Raw genomic sequence first — 23,337 nt, forward strand, 5'->3', positions numbered from 1 at the left:
TGCACTCAGTGACCAAAGCTATACACACACATATAGACACATACAAACATACACACAAGTATATGTATATATATATATACACACACACACCCCTATCTAGATTATATATATATATATTGTCACGCACGCGCGAGTAGGAGGCCGCGGATTGATTCGATAGCACCTGGGAAACCATTCACGCCAGGGAATGGCGGGTATTAACTTTCTCCCTCTGCTTCCTCATAGAAAGAAAGACCTTCCTGCACCATAGGCTGGATTGACCGCAGTGCGTACTTCCGCCCTTCCTCCGCCATCTTGCCCTGGCGTCATCCTTCCCATCCTCCCTTGCGGTCCTTCCCGCATCCCTCCACTTCCGCTCCTCCCCAATAAAATGGCCGCGACGCCAGGAGACGGCGTCGCGCATTATGAACTGTCTGTTTATAATTTTGACCTGTTTTGTTTTCTGTGTACAATATACGGGGCCGGAAAACCCCAACTCTTGTTACTGTCTCCTCGGTTCGTTACAATTGGCGTAGTCGGCAGGATAGAGATCCCGAGATGACGGAGGGACAGGACCTCAACACGTGCTGCAGGAATGAACGCCCAGCTCCAGGCGCTGCAGCAGGCGCAAGCCGCCACCACCCGGGAGCTGGAGGCCACGAAGGCCAGGTTAGTGGAAGCCCAACGGGTGAGACCAGACCCGCACAGGCAGCCGCCTCCATTAGTCCGATGGGCCCTTCGGAGGACGTCGGCCTACCTGGGCATGTTTGAGAGGACGGCCACCGGAACGCAGTGGCAGCGGTCAGTGGGCGCCCATCCTGGCGCCATATCTGAAGGGACCAGCTGCCATGGCCTATTATGACCTCCCTGAGGAGGAGGCCGCTAATTACGACCTCCTCAAGCCCGAAATACTGGCCCGCTACGGCATTAGCCCGGGCCAGCAGGCGGCCGAATGGCGGAACTGGGTCTTTGACCCTGAAAAGCCCTTCGCGCCCAGGCGCTCGAAGTTCTGGGGCAAGATGGGCCGCTGGCTACGGCCAGAGGCCCCGACGGGCGGAAAGTGGTCGGCGGGTGGCCTGTGAAGGCCTGGTCAATCGCGATGCCCAGTTCCCTCGCCCAGCAGGTCCGGGACACGCCTATCAGAACATGTCGGGCCTCCTCGGCGTCCTGGAGCGCCAGTTGGCGGTCCTCCGACTTGGGGGTCAGAAAAGCCTGCTCGCGGGAACCGCAGGGACGGGCGGCCACCCCGAGCCCCTCGACGCTGCAGAAGCGCCAGCCAGAGCCAGAGAGGCGGGACCGCCGCTGTTTCAAGTGTGGCGAGACCGGCCACCTGCTGCCAAACTGCCCCATCACATCGCCCGGAGCCTATGGACTGCAGCTGGACGTCGTCGGAGAGGTATTGTACCCGCCGCATCCCTTGGCGAGTCCGAATCGGGAGTGGTGTTGCTAAATGGGCACGCTGTGGTGGCTTTGTTTGATTCCAGCAGCAACATTACCATTGTTGCTCGCCGTTTCGTCTTACCGCAACAGTGGTTAAAACAGCACTTGTTGGTTACCTGTGTGCATGGGGGGACTAGGTCATATCGTTCCGCTCACTGCTATGTCACCTGGAAGGGGGAACCAACCCAAATGACGGTCGCTGTGTTACCTGACCCCCCCTTCCCAGTGATTTTGGGACAAGACTGGTCTAAAAGAATCAGCGGTAAGCCATTCGCGCCCCGGGGCCTCGTTGGATCTTGTTATGAGGGGAAAAGGCACCCTCCCGCGGCCTCCACGCCGTGCACAAGGGCAGGCCCTATGGGCGCTGGTGTCTCGGGGACCTTTCGTGGCTACGGACCTTGACCCGAAGATTCCGCGGAGAAGGGACTAGCCAGGAACTCTTCCCGGCCCAGGCCCCAAGACCCTCTCGGCGCCTGGACCATCAATTTCGGTCCACGCCGCCTCCTTTAAGAGGGAGCAGTGGAATGATGACTCCCTGCGCTTTGCCGAATGTGTCGTTCTGCCTAACAGCTCAACAGCGGACGGATCCACACCGCGGGAACCCTTCTTTGTCCTTGAGAATGATCTGTTGTACCGAAAGTGGCTACCCATGAGGGCGAGGTGCGGAAGTTGTTGCTAATTCCGCGTACCTTCCGGCGGGAGATATGCGAGTTGGCACATGCTCACCTCCTAGGCGCCCACCTCGGGGCCGAAAAAACACTGGAGAGGATTAAGCTCCGCTTTTACTGGCCTGGGATCAATGAGGAGGTCCGGCGGTTCTGTCAATCCTGTCCGAGTGCCAGACCCGCCAGATTCCTAGGAGGGACCGTGCTCCTCTAGTCCCTATTCCCTCGTGGACATCCCTTTGAAAGGATAGGGGTCGATTTGGTGGGACCCTGGAGCCCTCAACCCGTGGCCACAAGTATATCCTAGTCATGGTGGACTATGCCACCCGGTACCCAGAGGCGGTTCCCCTGCGCCCGCTAATACTAAAAGCATCGCACGGAACTGGTTAATTTGTTTTCACGCGTGGGCATACCCAAGGAGGTCCTCACGGACCAGGGTACGCCCTTCACTTCGGATACGTTCAAGGAGGTAGCCAAATTACTGCAGATAAAGCACCTGAAAGCGCCAGTCTATCACCCGCAAACTGACGGGTTGGTCGAACGTTTAATCAGACGCTTAAGCAGATGCTCCGCAAGGTAGTCAGCGCGACGGCAGGAACTGGGACCAGCTCCTCCCGCCGTGCTTTTGCCTACCGGGAGGTACCCCAGGCCTCTACAGGCTTCTCCCCTTTGAATTGCTATACGGGCGACAACCCCGGGGAATCCTCGACATCCTAAAAGAAGGCTGGGAGGCCGAGGCTCTTCCCTCCTCTAACATTTTGGAGTACGTGAGCAACTGCGCGACCGACTCACAAAGATCAGGCCCCTCCTAAAAGAGCACGTGACTCGTGCGCAAGCAGCGCAGGCCGGTGTTACAACCGCAACTCCGTCCTCAGGGAGTTCCGCCCGGGGGACCGAGTTATGGTGCTCGTCCCGACCTCCCACTTTCGAAGCTGCTCGCCACTGGCAAGGGCCTTACGAGGTTAAGGAGAGAAAGGACTCGTCGACTATTTGGTGAAACAGCCCAATCGTCGACCGAAAGTGAGAGGATCTATCATGTCAACCTGTTAAAGCCCTGAGAGATAGAGAGGAGCTCCCAGCTCCCATAGGTCACTCTCCCTTTTCGCGAGCACAACTGCCCTTAACCTCGGCGAAGAGCTGACCCCCAAGCAGCGGCAGGAGTTAGCCCAAACACTCCGAGCCATCCCCGAGGTAGTGAGCGAGTCACCCGGCCGGACCGCTGATTGCCCACGATATAGTCACGGATCCCGGTGTAATCGTCCGGGAGAGGCCCTACAGACTCCCGGAGGCAAAACGCGCAGAGGTCGAACTGGAGGTGAAACGTATGTTGGACATGGACATAATTGAAGAGAGCCATAGTCCCTGGTCCAGCCCTATTGTCCTCGTCTCCAAGCCAGACGGCTCCTGGAGGTTCTGTAATGACTTTAGACGTCTGAATCAGATCTCCAAGTTCGATGCCTACCCCATGCCCCGCATTGACGACCTCCTTGAGCGGCTGGAGTGCGGCTCGATATCTGACTACCCTTGACATGACAAAAGGGTATTGGCAAATTCCTTTAACGGCATCCGCAAAGGAAAAACGGCCTTTAGCACCCCTAGCGGGCACTGGCAGTACAAGGTCCTCCCATTTGGGCTGCACGGGCCCGGCGACCTTCCAACGCCTGGTAGATAGAGTGCTGAAGCCCCACCAGTCCTATAGTGCCGCCTACCTGGATGACGTTGTCATCTATTCCGGCACCTGGGAGGAGCATCTACTGCAGGTCGCAGCTGTCCTCCTAACACTGTCTAATGCCGCCTCCGCATAAACCCCGGAAGTGTTTTTGGATTAAAGGAGGCCAAATATTTAGGCTACCTCGTGGGACAAGGACAGGTGCGCCACAGAGCTCCAAAGTTAAAGACATCTTAGAATGGCCCGTCCGTACCAAGAAACAGGTGCAGGCTTTCTTGGGGCTTGCGGTTACTACCGCCGGTTTGTTCCCGTTTCTCGAAAGAGCAGCACCCTTGACTGACCTGACAAAAGGCGCCCCTATACGTGGTGTGGACCGACAAAGCAGAACACGCGCTCAGTGACCTAAAGAAGGCCCTAACGTCGGCACCTGTGTTACGGACGCCCGATTTTGGGCTCCCGTTTATTCTCCAGACCGACGCTTCGGACACAGGCCTGGGCGCCGTGCTGAGCCAAAGCGTCGATGGTGTCGAGCACCCTGTGATGTACCTTAGCCGGAAACTGATGGACCGGGAGACCCGGTACGCGGCAGTGGAGAGGGAGGCCTTGGCCATTAAGTGGGCAGTGACCCACCTCCGTTACTACCTGCTGGGTCGCGAATTCGCTCTGGTGACTGATCACGCTGCACTTCAGTGGATGTCCCTACACAAAGAGTCGAATCCGCGGGTCACCAGGTGGTTCCTGGACTTACAGCCGTATAAGTTCACTGTCACTTATCGGCGGGCACCCTTCAGGCCAATGCCGATGCCCTCTCTCGTATTCACGACCTCTCGGTTAGGTCCGCCCGACCTGACGGTCCTGGGCTAAGGGGGGGATCGTGTCACGCACGCGCGAGTAGGAGGCCGCGGATTGATTCGATAGCACCTGGGAAACCATTCGCCGCCAGGGAATGGCGGGTATTAACTTTCTCCCTCTGCTTCCTCATAGAAAGAAAGACCTTCCTGCACCATAGGCTGGATTGACCGCAGTGCGTACTTCCGCCCTTCCTCCGCCATCTTGCCCTGACGTCATCCTTCCCATCCTCCCTTGCGGTCCTTCCCGGCATCCCTCCACTTCCGGCTCCACCCCAATAAAATGGCCGCGACGCCAGGAGACGGCGTCGCGCATTATGAACTGTTTGTTTATAATTTTGACCTGTTTTGTTTTCTGTGTACAATATACGGGGCCGGAAAACCCCAACTCTTGTTACTGTCTCCTCGGTTCGTTACAATATATACACACACACACACATACATACATACATACATACACACATATATATAATTTGTGTGTGTATGTAGTATGTGTGTGTATATATGATGTAGAAGGGTATGTATATATATATATGTGTATATGTAGATATGTATATAGATATGTAGATATGAAGATATGTATGTGTATATATATATATGTATGTGTGTGTGTGTGTGTGTGTGTGTGTGTGTGTGTGTGTGTGTGTGTGTGTATATGACAGCAGCAATCCAAGCTGTGAGAAAACAGTAAAAAGGAGGCGTGTCAGACGTCGTGGTACATTTTCTGATGCAGCTAGATGAAAAAAACTTTGTGACGCTGCCGCCAAATACACAAAACAATTACTTTGACAATCATGTTACATTATTTTTAAAATGTTTCCTTTTCTTTTTCATAACTTCTTTAACACATGACATCGCTGCGCTGGTATTTTGCTATATATATATATATATCACAGCGACACTCATAACAGTGACAAAACAATTACATTGACAATCATGTTACGTTATTTTCAAAATGTTTCCTTTTCTTTCTCTTTCCTTCTTTAACACACTACTTCTCCGCTGCCAAGCGCGGGTATATATATATATATATATATATATAGATAGATAGATAGATAGAGATATATATATATAGATAGATATGAGAACAACATATATATATATATATATATATATAGATAGATATGAGAACAACATATATATATAGATAGATAGATAGAGATATATATATATATATATAGATAGATAGATAGATATGAGAACAACACTCATATCAATGACAAAACAATTACATTAACAATCAAGTTACGTTATTTTTCAAATTTTTCCTTTTCTTTTTCGTACCTTCTTTAACACACTACTTCTCCGCTGCGAAGCGCGGGTATTCTGCTAGTCTATACTAATAAAAGGCAAAGCCCTCACTGACTGACTGACTGACTGACTGACTCACTCACTCATCACTAATTCTCCAACTTCTCGTGTAGGTAGAAGGCTGAAATTTGGCAGGCTCATTCCTTACAGCTTACTTACAAAAGTTGGGCAGGTTTCATTTTGAAATTCTACGCGTAATGGTCATAACTGGAAGCTATTTTTCTCCATATACTGTAATGGACGTTAACTCGATGGCCGTGGGGGAGGCGGAGCTGCGTGTGACATCATCATGCCTCCCACGTAATCACGTGAACTGACTGTGACCGCAGTACGTAGAAAAGAAGGAAGAGCTCCCAAAGAGTGCTGAAGAAAAACGCCGAATACTTTATTCGTGAGATACAAGTTTAATGAGAAGACACGAGGTCTAAACGAGACGTTGGATCACTTTGTAACGGAGTTAAAATTGCTGTAGTGAGAAACTTTTAAGTGCCGGGTCTTAGCTAACATTAAATAAAGCCGTGGACATCGCGAGATCGCACGAGATAGCACAGGCACAGCTCAGAAGCTTTGATGCATGTATTCCAAGTGGCTCACGTGAACTGACTATGAACGCAGTACGCAGAGAAAGCAAGACCTCTAAAGAGCGCGGAGAGTTTTGATCACGTGAACGTGTCTGCAAAAAGTGGCGTTTCCTGCACTGCAAAAATACTATAAAAGTCGGGCAGCTAGCGTGCGTGCGTAGCTGTGCCGGCCTTTGAGACGCTGACTGCGCTTCTGCCTTAAGTGAAAGTAAACACTTTTCATTTTTTTCCTCCTTCCCATGAGCTATAGCCCAGACAACTGTAAACACGGGATCCGATTTCTAGACCGCAGCAAACTAATATTAAGGCGCTTCGCACTTTCTTTTACACGTATACGATTATGAGGTTGTCAGGTCGGATTATGAAGACAGGCACAGGAGTGGAGGACTGACAGTGCCATCCCGGACAGTTAATGGCAGGGCTGTCTCTCCAGTCTACACGAGCCCTACCGCGACGCTCATATCATCAGCGAAGACATCTCTCTACACTATATAAAAGAAAAAGGCAAGTTTCCTTTCTTTACACCTTTTTTCCTTTTATCCCAAACCAAAGTCTTTCTCTCTTAACACTGCAGAGGACACAAAAATGATTTTCTTTAATTGCTGGTAATGCCGGTAAGGCACATTACCAGAGGCACAAATTTGAACGTTCACATAGAAAATGTAATTTCTATACCACAGCCGTCGTGTCGCGCCTTTCAAAAGGGATCAACTACCGAGAGATCATCCATATACATTTTAGCTGCTGTTAGTACTACTTACCTGTTGTGTTACACCGTCTTTAAAATGTAGTTTACCTGAAACCACTCCAGTAGTGCTCAATGTAGCTTTACTTCTTAAAACGTTAATGTTTTACTGTTTAATAACTTATAGACTACACTTTATTTTTTTCCCTTGCACTCAGTGAGCGAGGCCAATGGGTGATCAGTTATATATATATATATATATATATATATATATATATATATATATATATATATATATATATATATATATATATATATATATATATATGACCTCCAAAGAGCGCTGAGACTTTTGATATCGTGAACGTGTCTGCAAAAAGTGGTGTCTCCTGCCCTGCAAAAGTCGGGCATAGCTGTGCCAGCCTTTGAGACGCTGACTGCGCTTCTGCCTTAAGTCAAAGTGAACACTTTTAATTTTTTTCATCCTCCCCCTGCGCTATAGCCCAGACAAGTGCAAACACGGGACCCCTTTTCTACACCACGGCAAAATAATATTAAAGCGATTCACACTTTCTTTTGCACGTATACGATTATCAGGTCCTCAGCTCGGATTATGAAGACACGCACAGGAGTGGAGGACTGACAGTGCCATCACAGCCGATTAATGGCGGGGACGTCTCACCAGTCTACACAAGACCCACCGCGACTGTCCCCAAAAGGCGATCATAACGTCAGCGAACACATCTCTATACTATATAAAAGAAAAGGCAACTTTCCTTTCTTTACACCTTTTTCCTTTTATCCCAAACCAAAGCCTTTCTCTCTTAACACTGCAGAGGACACAAAACTAATTTTCTTTAAATGCCGGTAAGGCACATTACCAGAGGCACAAATTTGAACGTTCACATAGAAAATGTCATTTCTATACCACAGCCGTCGTGTAGCGCCTTTCAAAAGGGATCTACTACCGAGATGATCCATATACATTTTAGCTGCTGTTAGTTACTTACCTGTTGTGTTACACCGTCTTTAAAATGTAGTTTACCTGAAACCACTCCAGTAGTGCTCAATGTAGCTTTACTTCTTAAAACGTTAATGTTTTACTGTTTAATAACTTATAGACTACATTTTATTATTTTTCCCTTGCACTCAGTGACCAAAGCTATACACACACATATAGACACATACATATATATACATATATATACCTGTGTGTATGTGTATATATTCTTTAACACACGACTTCTCCGTGGTGAAGTGCGGGTATTTTGCTATATTTATATATGACAGCGACACTCATAACAGTGACAAAACAATTACTTTGACAATCATGTTACGTTATTTTCAAAATGTTTCCTTTTCTTTTTCTTTACTTCTTTAACACACTACTTCTACTGTGAAGCGCGTTTATTTTGCTATTACATAATATTTGTTACAATGAATTGCTATACTGCGGTGGGCTGGCGCCTTGCCCGGGGTTTGTTTCCTGCCTTGTGCCCAGTGTTGGCTGGGATTGGCTCCTGCAGACCCCGGTGACCCTGTAGTTAGGATATAGCAGGTTGGATAATGGATGGATGGATGAATTTCTATAGGTAAAACTGCATTTAGCTACATTTAATTATGATAATGATGGTGGAAATAAAAAAAAATGATAAAATTAAATGTATTACCTGGAACACGATGGGGACATAGCAGCTTATTGATCCCATTACATCTTTATATTTACATGGCATGTTCAGTGTTTACACGTTATTGTTTAACTGATGATGTATAAATTAAGTAAAATTAATAACAGTTATTGAAAGAATACAGTTTTAATATCGTGTACACATTTATATTTAAATTCATCCATCCATTATGCAACCCATTATATCCTAACTACAGGGTCACGGGGGTCTGCAGGAGCCAATCCCAGCCAACACTGGGCACAAGGCAGGAAACAAACCCCGGGCAGGGTGACAGTCCACCGCAGTTTATATTTCCATGATACAAAAAAATTTGGATGGTTGTTTAAATAAAGTAAATAAAGAGTAATTTTCCTCAAATTTCTTAACTGTTTGCTTTTTATCATTATACATATCTATGCAAAATTTGAATCATCTGTCTGTAATTATAACCATAGTTTACTTAAATTCTCAAGAGTATTCAGTTAAAATACCACTTGTGGTTGCCAGAAGTGGCCCAAAAGTTGGTAGGATTCCTTATCATTGATATAAAGTAGGTGTACAAAATCTCATTGTCCGAGGTCAAAGCATCTTCGAGTTATCTTGTTTACACATAGACAGACATAATTTCAAAAATGGTATTTTCGGACACTGGAAGGTCTTAAACATCAAGATTTACGAAAATCTTAAATCTCTTGATTCTATACTCTGTGTATGAGAAAGTAAAAATGAGATCTGTCCAACCTTAAGAACTGGTGTCCCATTAGCCTTTTGTGTATGGATTATAAAATCGTGTCCAGGGCCCTGGCTAATCGCCTACGGAGGGTAATGGGATGTATCATCAGGCAAGATCAGACCTACTGTGTGCCAAACCGGTCCATTTTCGATAGTATATTTCTAGTGCGAGACCAAATTACAGCTTCAAAGCTTCTTGGTTTAAAGACAGGACTGATCCTATTAGATGAAGTAAAAGCTTTCGACAGAGTGGATCATGAATATCTTTTCAGAGTCTTACAGGTTTTGGGTTTGGGTCTTCCTTCTCTTAATATATCGCGATACTCTACACAAACGTGTTTGGTGTCTTGGTTCCCTTCTCTGTCACCAGGGCTGCTCTACTCTTTATCCATTGAGGCCCTCCTAGAGCAGTTCGGACGTCGTCTTTCTGGCCTCAGCATCCCTGTTTGTCCCACTACATGTTTCAAGGTCATTGCCTACGCAGATGATGTGACTGTGTTTGTGTCTTCTTCATTTGAGATGGACACTTCAATCAGCTTCTTAGATGTTTTTCAAAGATTGACGTCAGCAAAAGTCAATTGGTTAAAGAGTAATGCTTTTTTGGTGGGTGACAGGTGAGACCCTCCAATGGAACAAGAACATCTTTAAGTACCTGGGGGTGTTTTTAGGTGAGGATGGCAATTGGGTGGGGTGGACAGATATGATCCAAGCTAGGCTGAACCGTTTGAAGAGGCTCGTGAGGAACATTTCCTGCAGAGGCAGGATGTTAATTCTAAATAACTTGATTGTCTCCATGTTTTGGCACATACTCAGTTGTGCTGATCCACCAGTAGCACTGATGAAATCCATGCAGACAGTCATCCTTAACTTTTTTTGGGACAGTATGCACTGTGTCCAAAGTGGTGTGCTGCACCTACCAGTGGTACAAGGAGGACAGGGACTGATTGACATCAGCAGTAAAATAGAGGCCTTGAGGCTCCAAATGCTGCAGAGGTTGTTCCATGGCCCAGAAGACCTGTCTTGGAGAGATCTGGCATTTGTACTCTTACACAAAGAGAATGAGTTGAATTTTGATAAACGGCAGACATTTCTAAGCTGACTTTATCATTTTTGCCAAAATTTTATCAGTCCATGTTGCTTACTTGGCATAAGTTTATGAGAACTCGCTTTGTTTTTGGTAAGCTGCATTGCTGTTGGGAGGAACCTCTGATTTGGAACGGCAGTGACATTCATGTCGCTGGTGACTCTTCTTCTGAAGTTAGTAGACAGATTGGGAGAACATGGGGGGGTCATGAGGTCGCTGTAAAGGGGTGTGTGGCTCTCCCGATATCTCTGTGAAAGGACAAAGGCCCAAGTCTTTAGAGTCCTGGTGCTCCTGTCTTGCTATATGGTTGTGAGACATGGACGCTATCCAGTGACCTGAGATGAAGACTGGACTCCTTCAGTGCTGTGTCTCTTCAGAGAATCCTTGGGTACCGCTGGTTTGACTTTGTGTCGAATGAACAATTGCTCATGGAGTCCTGAATGAGACACATTACCTGCATTGTGAGGGAGCATCAGTTACGGCACTACGGCCATGTGGCGCGATTCTCTGAGGGTGATCCAGCTCAACAAACCCTCATTGTTGAGGCCAAGGGATGGCCACGTTACACCTGGCTGCAGCAGATAGAGGGTCATTTCTGTTGCGTGCGATTGCATCACTCATCTGCCTGGAGCTGTTTCGTTGGGTGGTGGGTGCAGCAATGCACTGTACCAGTGCCTGCTCCTCAACCTGACCTGCTGAAATCTCCTCTGCTCTGCTCTTATTATTTCACCTCAGTCCTTATTAAAACAGAATCACAAAGATTACCTGTCTTGTAAACGACCACACTGGCACATGACACACTCCAGCACACTCTCATCAATCCTGGGAGTGACGTCTGAATGGCTCATATGCCAATTTCTTTGCCAGTTTAAAGAGGCCTTAGTCACCTTAGGCGCAGGGTCACTATGCCAGAGTGTCTCTCCAGACAATCAGATCTTCGACTCGGATGTTAAAGAGCTTGGCATTCAAGTCAAGGCCAGTGTCACAGACTGCACCGACTCTGAGATTAGCAGGCAGTTTAACAGACAAACAGTTTGATACAATGGGCAGTAGTAGGGAGTAATGTAATTATTAACTTTCTTGTGAAATTGTTATTTATTAACTGCATAATATTGCTCTGTTCATGTTTCCTATATCTATCAATCAATCAATCAATCATATAGGGCCTTTCATTATCTATGTTTAATATAGTGCCTTTCATATACATCTATCTGTCAATCTATCTAATTTATAGTGCATTTCAAATTTATCTATCTATCTATTATATAGTACCTTTCATTATCTATGTTTTATATAGTGCCTTTCATATCTATCTATCTATCTATCTATTATATAGGGCTGTTCACTATCTATCTTTTATATAGTGCCTTTCATATCTATCTATCTATCTATCTATCTATCTATCTATCTATCTATCTATCTATCTATCTATCTATCTATCATATAGTGCATTTCAAATCTATCTATTATATAGTGCCTTTCATATCTATCTATCTATCTATCATATAGTGCATTTCAAATCTATCTATTATATAGTGCCTTTCATATCTATCTATCTATCTATCATATAGTGCATTTCAAATCTATCTATCTATCTATCTATCTATTATATAGTGCCTTTCATATCTATCTATCTATTATATAGTACCTTTCATTATCTATCTATTATATAGTGCCTTTCATATCTATCTTTTATGTAGTATATTTCATATCAATAGTATGAGCAGCAAACCACACTACATATTTCAATGCAGCATCTTTAAAATGTTACTATATCAAAAACTGAAGTGTCCTTTAAACTCCTTGGTACACAAATGTTATTTATCGATGGCAGCCCAGTGAGGATGATGTCTTTTGCTTTCTCCAGTGCCTTAGGTACCATTCAGCCATCCCTGTTAAGGGGCCAACTCTGAGACTTACAGGTGGGTGAGTCGGTGGTGTCCTGATGATGGAGTATCTGTCGGGCAGACCACCATGCGTGAGACTCAAGGACTGTGTGAGCAACACTGGAGCACCACAAGGAACAGGCCATTCTGCTTTTCTCTTTATTCTGTACATCTCCTGCATTAAATATAACAGCAGGTCATAGCATTTGCAGAAATTCTCAGATGACTCTGCAGTTATGGGGTGTATCAATGCGGGGTTGAGACAGAAGAGAGGAGTCATGGGGAGAACTTTAAGAATTGTCTGCAACTTAACATCAGTAACACCAAGGACCTGCTTATTGATTTTCAAAGAGTGTCCATATCCAGTCATATTGAGGGAGTGGAAGTGCAGGTGGTTCACTGCTACAACTACGTGGGGGTCCACATCAAGGACAGGCTGGACTGGTCTCATAACACACAGGAGATATTGAAGAAGGGGCAGAGCAGAGTCAAGTCTTTTTTCTTGGGAGACTGTGTTTCTTTAATGAGGAAAATGACATCCACCACATTTGCTGTAACTCTGTGATGGCCAGTGCGATCTTCTATGTTGTGGAGGCCCACTGAATCAACAAGTTAATTAAAAGGGCAGTCTCAGTTATGGGATGCACTCTTGACCCCCTGGAGGTCATAACGAAGGAAATAACAGAGTGCCATCATGAACAAAGCTGCACATACTCTCTCTGACACACCAACATTGAGGACTTCAGTACGAATTATTCAGCAGAAGTGTGTCGAGAAATGTTACTGGGGGTCCTTTATACCAGGGGTCACCAACTCATTAAAAAAAAGGGTTAGAATGAAAACCTGCAGCCACAGTGGTCCTCCAGGACTGGACTTGGTGACCCCTGCTTTATACCAACACCAATACACCTACAAGATGCCCTCACTGGGACTGTCAAGTCAGATGTTTTTAGTCATTCTGGTGTGTTTTTGTTATATTTATGCACATATGTGTATTATTTATTTATTTATTGAGCTTCTGTAAGAAGCCCAAGTTGTATAAGCACTGAGAGCTCACTGGCCTCTTCCCATTCTGTGCCCCTGACAGTCATAGTTTGTGCCTCAAACGCAAGGATGCTTACTCCATACAAATGTTGGTTATGTGCCTAGAAGAGGTGAAAGCTTGGACGGCAGTGAATTGTTTAAGTTTTAATGAAAATAAGACAGAGGTTATAGTTTTTGGTCCTGGGGGCACCAGTGGGTCTTTTTCTACTTCTGCTCCTGTGGATTTGGGTCCCCTTGCACATTATGGTACGCCTGTCATTACAAATTTGGGTTTTAGGATAGATGAGAATCTTAGACTGGACGGTCAGATCAGTGCGGTGGTGAAATCTGGTTTTTTCCAGCTAAGATGTTTGGCGAAGATAAAAAACATTCTTTCCAAAGATCAATTTATAACAGTAATCCACGCCTTCATTACAACCCGATTGGACTATTGTAATTCGTTGTATGTTGGTGTTAGCCAGTCCACTCTGTCTCGGCTGCAGCTGGTGCAAAATGCTGCTGCACGTCTATTTAACTGGCACGCGAAAGAGTGAGCACATCACTCCTGTATTATCCTCACTGCACTGGCTGCCTGTTCAGTTTAGAGTTCATTTTAAGATTCTTTTATTTGTTTTTAAGTCCTTAAATGGGTGAGCTCCGCCCTACCTCGCTGAGCTGCTGCATATGCACTCTCCTTCCCGCTCACTCAGATCAGCTGGTCAGCTGCTTCTGGATGTTCCTAGGACTCAGCGAAAGCTCAGGGGGATCGGGCTTTTTCCGTTGTGGCTCCAAGGCTCTGGAATTCACTGCCGATCCACATTAGACAGGCCTCCTCACTGCCCATTTTTAAGTCTGCTCTTAAGACCTATCTTTTTGGTTTGTCGTTTGATCCTGTGTGAGCAGTTGATTTTACTCTGTGTTAACTCTGTTTAGTTGTTTTTACTATGTTTTAATTTGTTTTATTTGATTGTATTTTATCTACTTATTTATTAGTTTGTTTTGTTTAAATTTATTTTAGCCTATGTTCAGCACTTTGGTCAGCGGCTGTTGTAAGTAAAGTGCTTTATAAATAAAGTTGACTTGACTTGACTTGACTTCATGCACCTGCCATCGTTGTCATATTGTATAAGGAGCCCCTTCATCAGCCGCCACTTCCCTACACATTCTTTATCTTTTTTCCTGGTCTTCATGTCATTCTCAGTCGTGCCCAACACTCCACTGACAGCACCAATGACAAAAGACTACTTGCTTGCTTGATATTTATTGGAAAGACGTAAAAACTGTACAGGATAAACCACAGAAGGATTTACAAAACCAGATCTATATTAAGGTCCAGTCATATAATGACCACAGATACTGCAGTTCACGAGTAAAGAGAAGATCCGAGAGGGACAGTGAAGAGGACACGGGGCTGGTGCTGTTCAGTCCGCCGCTGCACACGTCTCAGCTTCTCAACCTATGGAGCAGGTAAAGGAGGGAAACGACAGTCAGTACTGATATTACCACAGGGTGGCAGCACTAGGAGATACACATGAACTGCAGGGCACACTGGTAACCATTTGGAAGAGCGGCTGTCCTAACACAATCATCACAATCTGAGGCTGTTGATGTGATTCCACCCTTAACCCAATTTCAGTTTGCCCTAGAATGAGGAACAATCCAGAAGGCTGCTGACATCACCTCGTCATTGTATGGCCAGAGCCCCGCCCCTTCCTCTTTCTCCTTTACATTAGCGCACACGAGTCCAGCTGTTAGCATCATTCAAGATGTTCGCTAGAGAAACTATTGGCTTATCGAGAGAGCCTGACATGTTGTTTTTTCTTCATCCTTGTCACCCAGATATTAAACAAAGTCAACCGTGCAGCCCAAACCCCTTTTTCGTTGTTAGTTTTGTTGTCATACCTGCTAGTATTTGCATAATATGTTATTGAAAATTAGAAATCACAACACACAGGGTGACATCATGCAGACCCTTGTCACAGTTTACCTCCATATTCCACTTCTTCCACTCCGCCTCTACCTTGACTGCTTTTCCTTTGACATCAGGATTTATTACCAGTTGTTTGGAAACAAATATCAGTCTGCACCTCCTTGAAGCTAAGATGGCAGCAACTGAGACAATGATCACTGACCTCCAGTCCAATCCACTGACGAACTCCAGTCTAAACTGAGCATGTTTTGCTAAGGACTACTGGGACTAGAAAATGCCCCTCAAAATCTGGAAAACCAAGAAAGATCCTGAACAAAGAACACAGCAGCTGCTTTGTTCACCCCATCCCGATTGGTCCGCCATCAAGTGTAAATATGCCATGGAGCTTTGCAAAGGTAATTCTTATTTCAGAAACAGGCAAGTGTCCAATGCATTTTACTTGTAGTGGGTGAGCCAAAATGAAGTACCACATTTCTCAAGGTCCACTGCGCGAGTAGTTTGGGGTGGGGGGTCCTTTGATAGACGATCCTTTGTAGTTTTCATTTGGCCACATGCCTTTGTCTGGTGTGCGCCATGCTTTTGATTTCGAAACGTTCTTCAAAAACAATGAATCCATCATCACTACGCAATGCATCTTCCGAACGCACTTCAGCATTCCTCCCAACAGTGACATCCCAAATCGGAAAACAATTCTTCAGTGGGTAGCTAAATTTAGACAGACGGGTACAACATTGAAGAGAAAATCTCCAGGCCGACCGTTCAAACACCTGAAATCATCCAATCTGTAAGGGTGTCAATTTTGCAGTCTCCTAGATGCTTCTGCCTTAGGCATTTTCAACACGACTTTGAGGAGGATTTTGCATGAAGACCTTAATTTCGATTCATACAAAATGAGGGTAGTGCAGGAGGGAGACTGGGAGAGCTGCAGAGAGTTGTGCGTCAACATTCAGCAAACCGTTCATCGAGATGCTATCATCTTGTGCAGTGATGAGGCACATTTCCATTTGAATGGTTGCGTAAATGAATAAAACTTTCATAACTGGGCTAAAACCAACCTTTGTGAACTTCATCAGAGAAATCTGCACAGTGAGCGTGTTACAGTTTGGCGTGCCATTGCAGAATTTGCCATTGTAGTCCTTAACTTTTTGTGGAGGGTGAAGCAATGGTCATTGTTACTTCAAGACATTACATTGAAATGCTGGAGAACGTTTTGTGGCCCCAACTGGAAGAAATGGATGTGGTGGATGCCTTGTGTCCACAGGATGGAGCAACAGCTCATATAGCGCGGAGATCAATGCAAGTTTTGCGGGAGATGTTTCTGGTGAAGCTGATCTCCCTGTTCAGCGATGTTGGGTGGCTTGATTTCGCTCCGTGTGATTTCTTCTCAAGTCGAAGATGTACACCGACTGACCTCAAAACCTTGAAGCCCTCAAGGACACCATTCACCATGAAATCATCGCTATTCCCCTTGAAATGGGCGAACAAGTCATGCGAGCGTTTGGAAATCGTCTTGACGAGTATATCGCTAACGATGGCCACCACCCTTGAAGACGTCATTTTTAAAACACAGTGAAAAAAAATCTATTTTGTATACCTTTTGTGTCGTAATGAAATTTATTTTATCTTGTAGAATTTTTGTACAATAAACGCTTGAAATGTGGTACTTCTTTTTGGTTCACCCTGTATAACATCAGTGGCATAGCCTCAGAAATGTTCAGTTTAAAGATTCATTTTTAGCTTTTATTCCTTACCCTCTGGTCTATTTCGATTTTACTGTGTTTGCCCCCTCATGTTGCTGTCTTTCTGGTTGTGCCTGACTTGCTTGTCCTTGACATTTCAGGTTGGCTGCTAATTACGAGGAATTTTGTAGAAGACCTGGAGAAAGCCATAAACCGGAGACGTGCAAGGAACCAAACTGATCTAGCGGGGACGAAACAAAAATCGAACTCGAGGGTTCAGAAAAATCTGCCAAACGATTGTATGTATTGTACCAACATTTATGCAATCTTGGATACAACGGAACGGACGCAATAATATTTACAAGGGTGTGTCCATGACATCACATGTAACGCAACCTCAGAGAATTCTGGGACTAGTTGCTATGACCACCATCAATGCAAAGCTGAATTAAGGTCCCCCACAAGCCCCTGGGAGACTTAGCTCCTTGTCATGGACTTGATCGTTCTTTCAACAGTGCAGCATGTAGATCCTGGATCGTTTAACACTGCACAGTATTTCTCACTATAAGATTTTGTCCTGAGGCCCAATAACGATGTGTAATTTGGATTAAGCGTTTCAAGTAGGCATGATAAGAATTCAGTAAAGAAGCCATTCACAACAAAAGGAATCTCAAAAGAGGAGTCCATTTGGATTGGAGGAGATTGTGAGATGAACATCAAACTGGTCCAGCGGTGTCAGTTTTGGAATTGTTGTTATGTCAGTTCTTTGATTGGCCAGTCAATCTGCACCTCCAGTTCAAATCCAAGACCCTGGTGTAGCCCCATAACATACCAGAGAGATTCTCTTTCTTTCTTTCTTTTCAGAAATTCTTCAGAACATTTTCACTGTAGCCTCGCCTGCCTAACTTGATGTGCTGTCACTGCAGCCCTTACTGTGATGAGAAACTGGAGGGTCAGAACGAGGGGTTTACAACTCACCATGACAGCGACTGCACTGGCAGCTTTGGATGACTGGCAGGACCACCGTCTCGACCTCTCCACTGTCACACTGCAGGCTCAGAAAGTGCACGGGGTTCTCGGGGTCCAGTTTGTAACTACAACATTCGCACAGCACGTCAATGTACGGCTCCTGAAAATAAAAGGAAGACCAGGAGAAGTCAAGTGACGGTGGAACCGGGTGACAAACTCCAGGCTGGCATAAGCAGAAAGTCAAGCAGCGAGAGGTTGGTCAAAGAGAAAAACACAATCAAAAAGAGGGGAGGCACAAAAGCAACTCCTAGAATAAAGAAAAACTTGAACATGCTGGAAACTAAATGCAGCAGGTGGGTTACTCAGACTACTGGGGTACGGCGGCACACTTCTGGAGAAAACCATCAGCCTAAGCAATAACAACATCGATGTGTGTTAAGGTAATTGGGGACTCCTGTCTGAGTCCCATACAGAAATGTTAGGTAGAGCAGAACATTAGAACAATTGTGATGAGAGCAGGCCATTCCACCCAATGAGCTCATCCATCCATCCATCCATTTTCTAACCCGCTGAATCCGAATACAGGGTCACGGGGGTCTGCTGGAGCCAATCCCAGCCAACACAGGGCACAAGGCAGGAACCAATCCTGGGCAGGGTGCCAACCCACCGCAGGACACACACAAACACACCCACACACACTAGGGCCAATTTAGAATCGCCAATCCACCTAACCTGCATGTCTTTGGATTGTGGGAGGAAACAGGAGCGCCCGGAGGAAACCCACGCAGACACGGGGAGAACATGCAAACTCCACGCAGGGAGGACCCGGGAAGCGAACCCGGGTCTCCTAACTGCGAGGCAGCAGCACTACCACTGCACCACCGTGCCGCCCATCCTATTCAACTCGATTGTCCAAAATAACATCAAGTCGAGATTTTGAAGGTCCCTAAAGTCCTACTCTCCATCACACTACTTGGTCAAAGGCTCTCTTTGTGTGAAGAAACATTTCCTAACATTTGTGCAGAATATATACCCTTAAGTTTCTATCCATGTCCCCATGTTCTTGTTGAACTCATTTTTTAGTAATGTCCTGGATCCACTGTACTAATTCTTTTCAAAATGTTAAACACTTCAGTCATGCCCCCTCTGAATCTCTGTTTGCTTAAACAGAAAAGCTTCATCTCCTTCAGTCTCTCCTCATAGCTCACACGTCTCAGTCCACAATCAGCCTAGTCAGTCTACTGTGGACTCTCTCTAGCACTGTTGTCTTTTCTTTGTAATATGGAGACCAGCCTGAACACAGCACTCCAGATGAGCATTTCATTTGTGGATTCCTGTCACAGTTGTCATCTCCATATTACAAAAAAAGGCAGAGGCACTACAGATAGTATGATCCGTTTTCGTGAATGTTACTTTTATTATTGTGACATCAATATGCTGCCTTTTTATAGCATTTGCTTTATCGCAGGGGCTGCCAAATTGTTTGTTTTTATTATTCCAGGCATGCAACCTGTCAAAGACGGGTACGATAATAAAATACATTTAAGAATACTTGACATGTAACTTCAGCACCTTTCCTCCGTGCCCTCATGCGTCTGAACCTCTCTCGTCTGCGTTCCCATAAAGTCTGCTTCCCAGACTCTGTCTTTTTGAGGGCCTTTCTCGCCTCCTGTCTGTTTTTATGCTTTCTGTCTCTGAAGGTGACTCTCAGTGTGCCTCCCACACCTTTAATCTTCCTCATATGTCTCATAATCACACTTTCTCTTTCAACCATGTCACCAAAGCCAAACTGACCAATCACATCAAATCCAGAATGACCAATCAGATTGCTCTGAGGGACCGGACACACACACACACACACACACACCCACACCCACACAGTCGATTATTGTCGGTGGCGTATTTCCCTGGCCAACTGGCTACAGAATTCCCACCACCAGCATTTCATCCTTCAGCAGCAGATATGTCAAGGAGCTAACCTTGCAATGGACCGAAGGGGGTTAGTCGTCCTCCTCCTCCCTAATTTTAGACTCAGATGCAGGGCTAGCAATGTCACCATGTCACAGGAGGTGCAAAAGTTGCTGCCGTGATCTATCCTTGGAAAAATCGTTCATTTTTCTACTATACATGGATCATCGCCAGTAATTTCAAGTAAGCAGAAAAAACAGAGCTTTATTAACTGTATATTCCAGTGAATACTCACCTCAAAAACTACAGTAGTTGAGGAGTGACACTGGCCACGGCAGTAGGTGACCTCCACGTTGTCCAGATGACAGTCCCCTTTGGTGATATTCCTGATCTCAGAATATCTCTGGCAGACAGGCAAAGGCTCACCTGCATACACATCAGTGAAGGGTTAAAAGTGTCAGAAAAGCTTATCAGAGAATAAAATCTCATCACTTTAAGAAATGTCTCAGTGAAGACGTCACAAACCCTTTGAAGGGAAGCACAGCACTAAACCAAACAGTCAGCCACATTGAAAAACAGGTCTGGAGTGCAAATGTCAGCCTGGTGGGTTTTCTTCACAATGCCACCTGAATGATGTAAATGCCATATTCTACATGTACGTACAGGTTAATGCGATATAAATCCCCCCGTGTGCTGTTCAGACAGTGTCAGGCCTGCATGGATAAAATGGTTGAAAAGTCAGTAGTCGGTGTGCTCAGCACCTGAACGTCTGTCCAAGCAGCGTGCATCATATGGAGTCTCAAACATGTGACTCGACTGATACTTGTGGGCTTAAGTGAAAAAGTCTTAAAACAGGCAAGAGGAAATTCTAGGTCACTTTATTCCACACTGTCTAGAAGTGCATGGATGCCAATTGCGGGCAATTTGAATATGTCATACGCTGTATGGGATGCAATTGTCCTTCCATCCATCAGCATTCTAAGCCCACTTAATCCTGAGCAGGGTCGCGGTGGAGGGCTGGAGCCTATCCCAGCAAGCATAGGGAGTAAGGCAGGGACAACCTCTGGACAGGGTGCCAGTGCATCACAGGATGAACAAACTCACGCACCAACTTAGCATTGCCAGTCCACCTAACCTGCATGTCTTTGGACTGTGGGAGTAAAGCGTTACACCTGGAGAGAACACGCAAAACTCCATGCACGAAGGACCCAGGACATGAACCCTGGGCTCCATACTGAGAGGCAGCAGCACTTACCACTGTACCACCATTACTAGGACATCCTGACATTTGTATTAGTACATTTATCTTAGAAAATAAGATCATATAAAACATTTAGCTTTATATTTAGTTCTCTAATAATAGTTTAGTATGAGATGTTGTATTTCTTTTTGTCAGACTATCAATGATTAACTATTCTGGGACTTTACATAATACTTAAAGGCAGAGGTGGGTTTCTGAACCATACCACTAATGGTGCTTTTCCACTGCATAGTACGGCACGACACGGTTCAGTTCAGCTCACTTTTGGGGCGTTTTCCACTGGGAACAGTACCTGGTACCTGGTCCTTTTTTTAGTACCACCTCAGCCGAGGTTCCAAGCGCGCCGAACCGTTACGAAAACGTGACGTGTAAACTCTGCTGGTCACTGATTGGCCAGAGAAAATCGTCATTTCTGCGTCACTGGCTATTCTTTTCTTTAAAGGTACACACACGCGGATGTTTGTGTCCCGTCTCTCCATCGCTGGTCGCAGTTTGTTGCATAAGTGGATGAATGTTTCTTCAGACATTCGAAAGTTCTCCAGCCACTGAGTGTTTGTAAAACCGGGAACAATCACATCCCACCACTCTGAAGCACGGTTAAATGTCCAAACAGATGGTCTGTTGCGGCGACTTTTTTGCAAAATGTGGAAGATCTGTAATATACAGAATCAGCATTTTAATGTTACACTGGCAGTTACGTTCATTTTATGCTTTGCAACAGTGATAAAAGTTAGCTAGTGATGTGCTTTTTTTAGATGCTTACCCTTGCGCGTCGTCGAACTAAAGTGTTGTCGTCGTCTGCGTGTTGTTGTAAAAGTTCCACGGTGTCACGGCAGTAGAGGCGGCGCAACTATAACGACACGTGAATAATCCCGCCCACTCTAAAGCGGTACTAAACTGCAGTCGAAACGCAAACCGAGCCGAACTGAGCCAAACCAAGGTGAGCTGTACTGAACCGTGCTGTGCCGTACTATGCAGTGGAAAAGCGCCTTTATTTGTATGCTGATTGGTGTGTTTGAAATGCTTCACAGTCATTATATGTAAGTGAGTCTTGCTGATTACATTTCTTCCGTCTGCCATGCTGCACTAACAAGAGCATGTGGGGCTCCACCTGTATGTGTGAATAAAGAGCAACCATGCTTAGAGTTCACATCATCACATCACAAATATTCATAGATACACACACACTAGCTGTGCTACCTATGTTGAAATCTAGGTAATCAACATAGTCTCTAGCATTAGCAGTGCACCATGCAATGCATACAGTATGTCTCTGTTATATGCCATCTGGTATGGGATTTGTAAAAGCAGTGTTAATGTTTGTGATGCGCCATCTGTTAGAATGACAAATGCAATGCATTTTATTACTAAAATGGTGAACTAGGGTGGCACGGTGGCGCAGTGGGTAGTGCTGCTGCCTCACATTTAGGAGACCTGGGTTCGCTTCCCGGGTCCTCCCAGCGTGGTGTTTGCATGTTCTGCGTGGGTTGCGTCCGGGTACTCCGGTTTCCTACCACACTCCAAAGACATGCAGGTTAGGTGGATTGGCGATCCTAAATTGTTCCTAGTGTGTGTGCCCTGCGGTGGGCTGGCGCCCTGCCCAGGGTTTGTTTCCTGCCTCTCGCCTTCTGTTGGCTGGGATTGGCTGCAGTAGACTCCCGTAACCCTGTAGTTAGGATGTAGCGGGTTGGATAATGGATGGATGATGAACTATTTTGAGATTTACTTAATTCCTAATAGAGAGGTGTATTTCTGGACCATACTATTTATCTGTGTGCTGATTGGTGTATTTGAAATGCTTTGCAGTCATTATATGTAAATTATCTAGCTGATTAGAGGAAATGCTCTGTTAGATCTCTTCAGTCTGCCATTTAGTTTAGGTCGCTTTGCAGAGATCTGTTTTCACTTTGATGTAAAAGAGTCTTGTTCTGTTGATCAATGTCAAATAAGCCAAATTAAATCCACTGGGATTCAATGTTGTATAACAATAAAAAGTGGGGTGAATACTTTGTGTAGGGCA

At 45.5% G+C, this 23,337-nt stretch overlaps 1 protein-coding gene across 1 annotated transcript in view; it reads right to left on the minus strand.

The window, feature by feature from the left end:
- Positions 1-14,815: 14,815 nt before the first annotated feature.
- scospondin (subcommissural organ spondin) overlaps positions 14,816-23,337 on the minus strand; it is a 417,078-nt gene continuing 408,556 nt past the window's right edge. Inside the window, exons 107-109 of the mRNA XM_039754138.1 lie at positions 20,352-20,482; positions 18,158-18,308; positions 14,816-15,026 (exon numbers count right to left, since the gene is read on the minus strand). Coding sequence (XP_039610072.1) covers positions 15,022-15,026; positions 18,158-18,308; positions 20,352-20,482 — 287 coding nt within the window. The 3' untranslated portion in view covers positions 14,816-15,021. The remainder of the gene's footprint in view (positions 15,027-18,157; positions 18,309-20,351; positions 20,483-23,337) is intronic.

Source organism: Polypterus senegalus, chromosome 5, assembly GCF_016835505.1.
Source record: "Polypterus senegalus isolate Bchr_013 chromosome 5, ASM1683550v1, whole genome shotgun sequence".
Classification (NCBI taxonomy): domain Eukaryota; kingdom Metazoa; phylum Chordata; class Cladistia; order Polypteriformes; family Polypteridae; genus Polypterus; species Polypterus senegalus.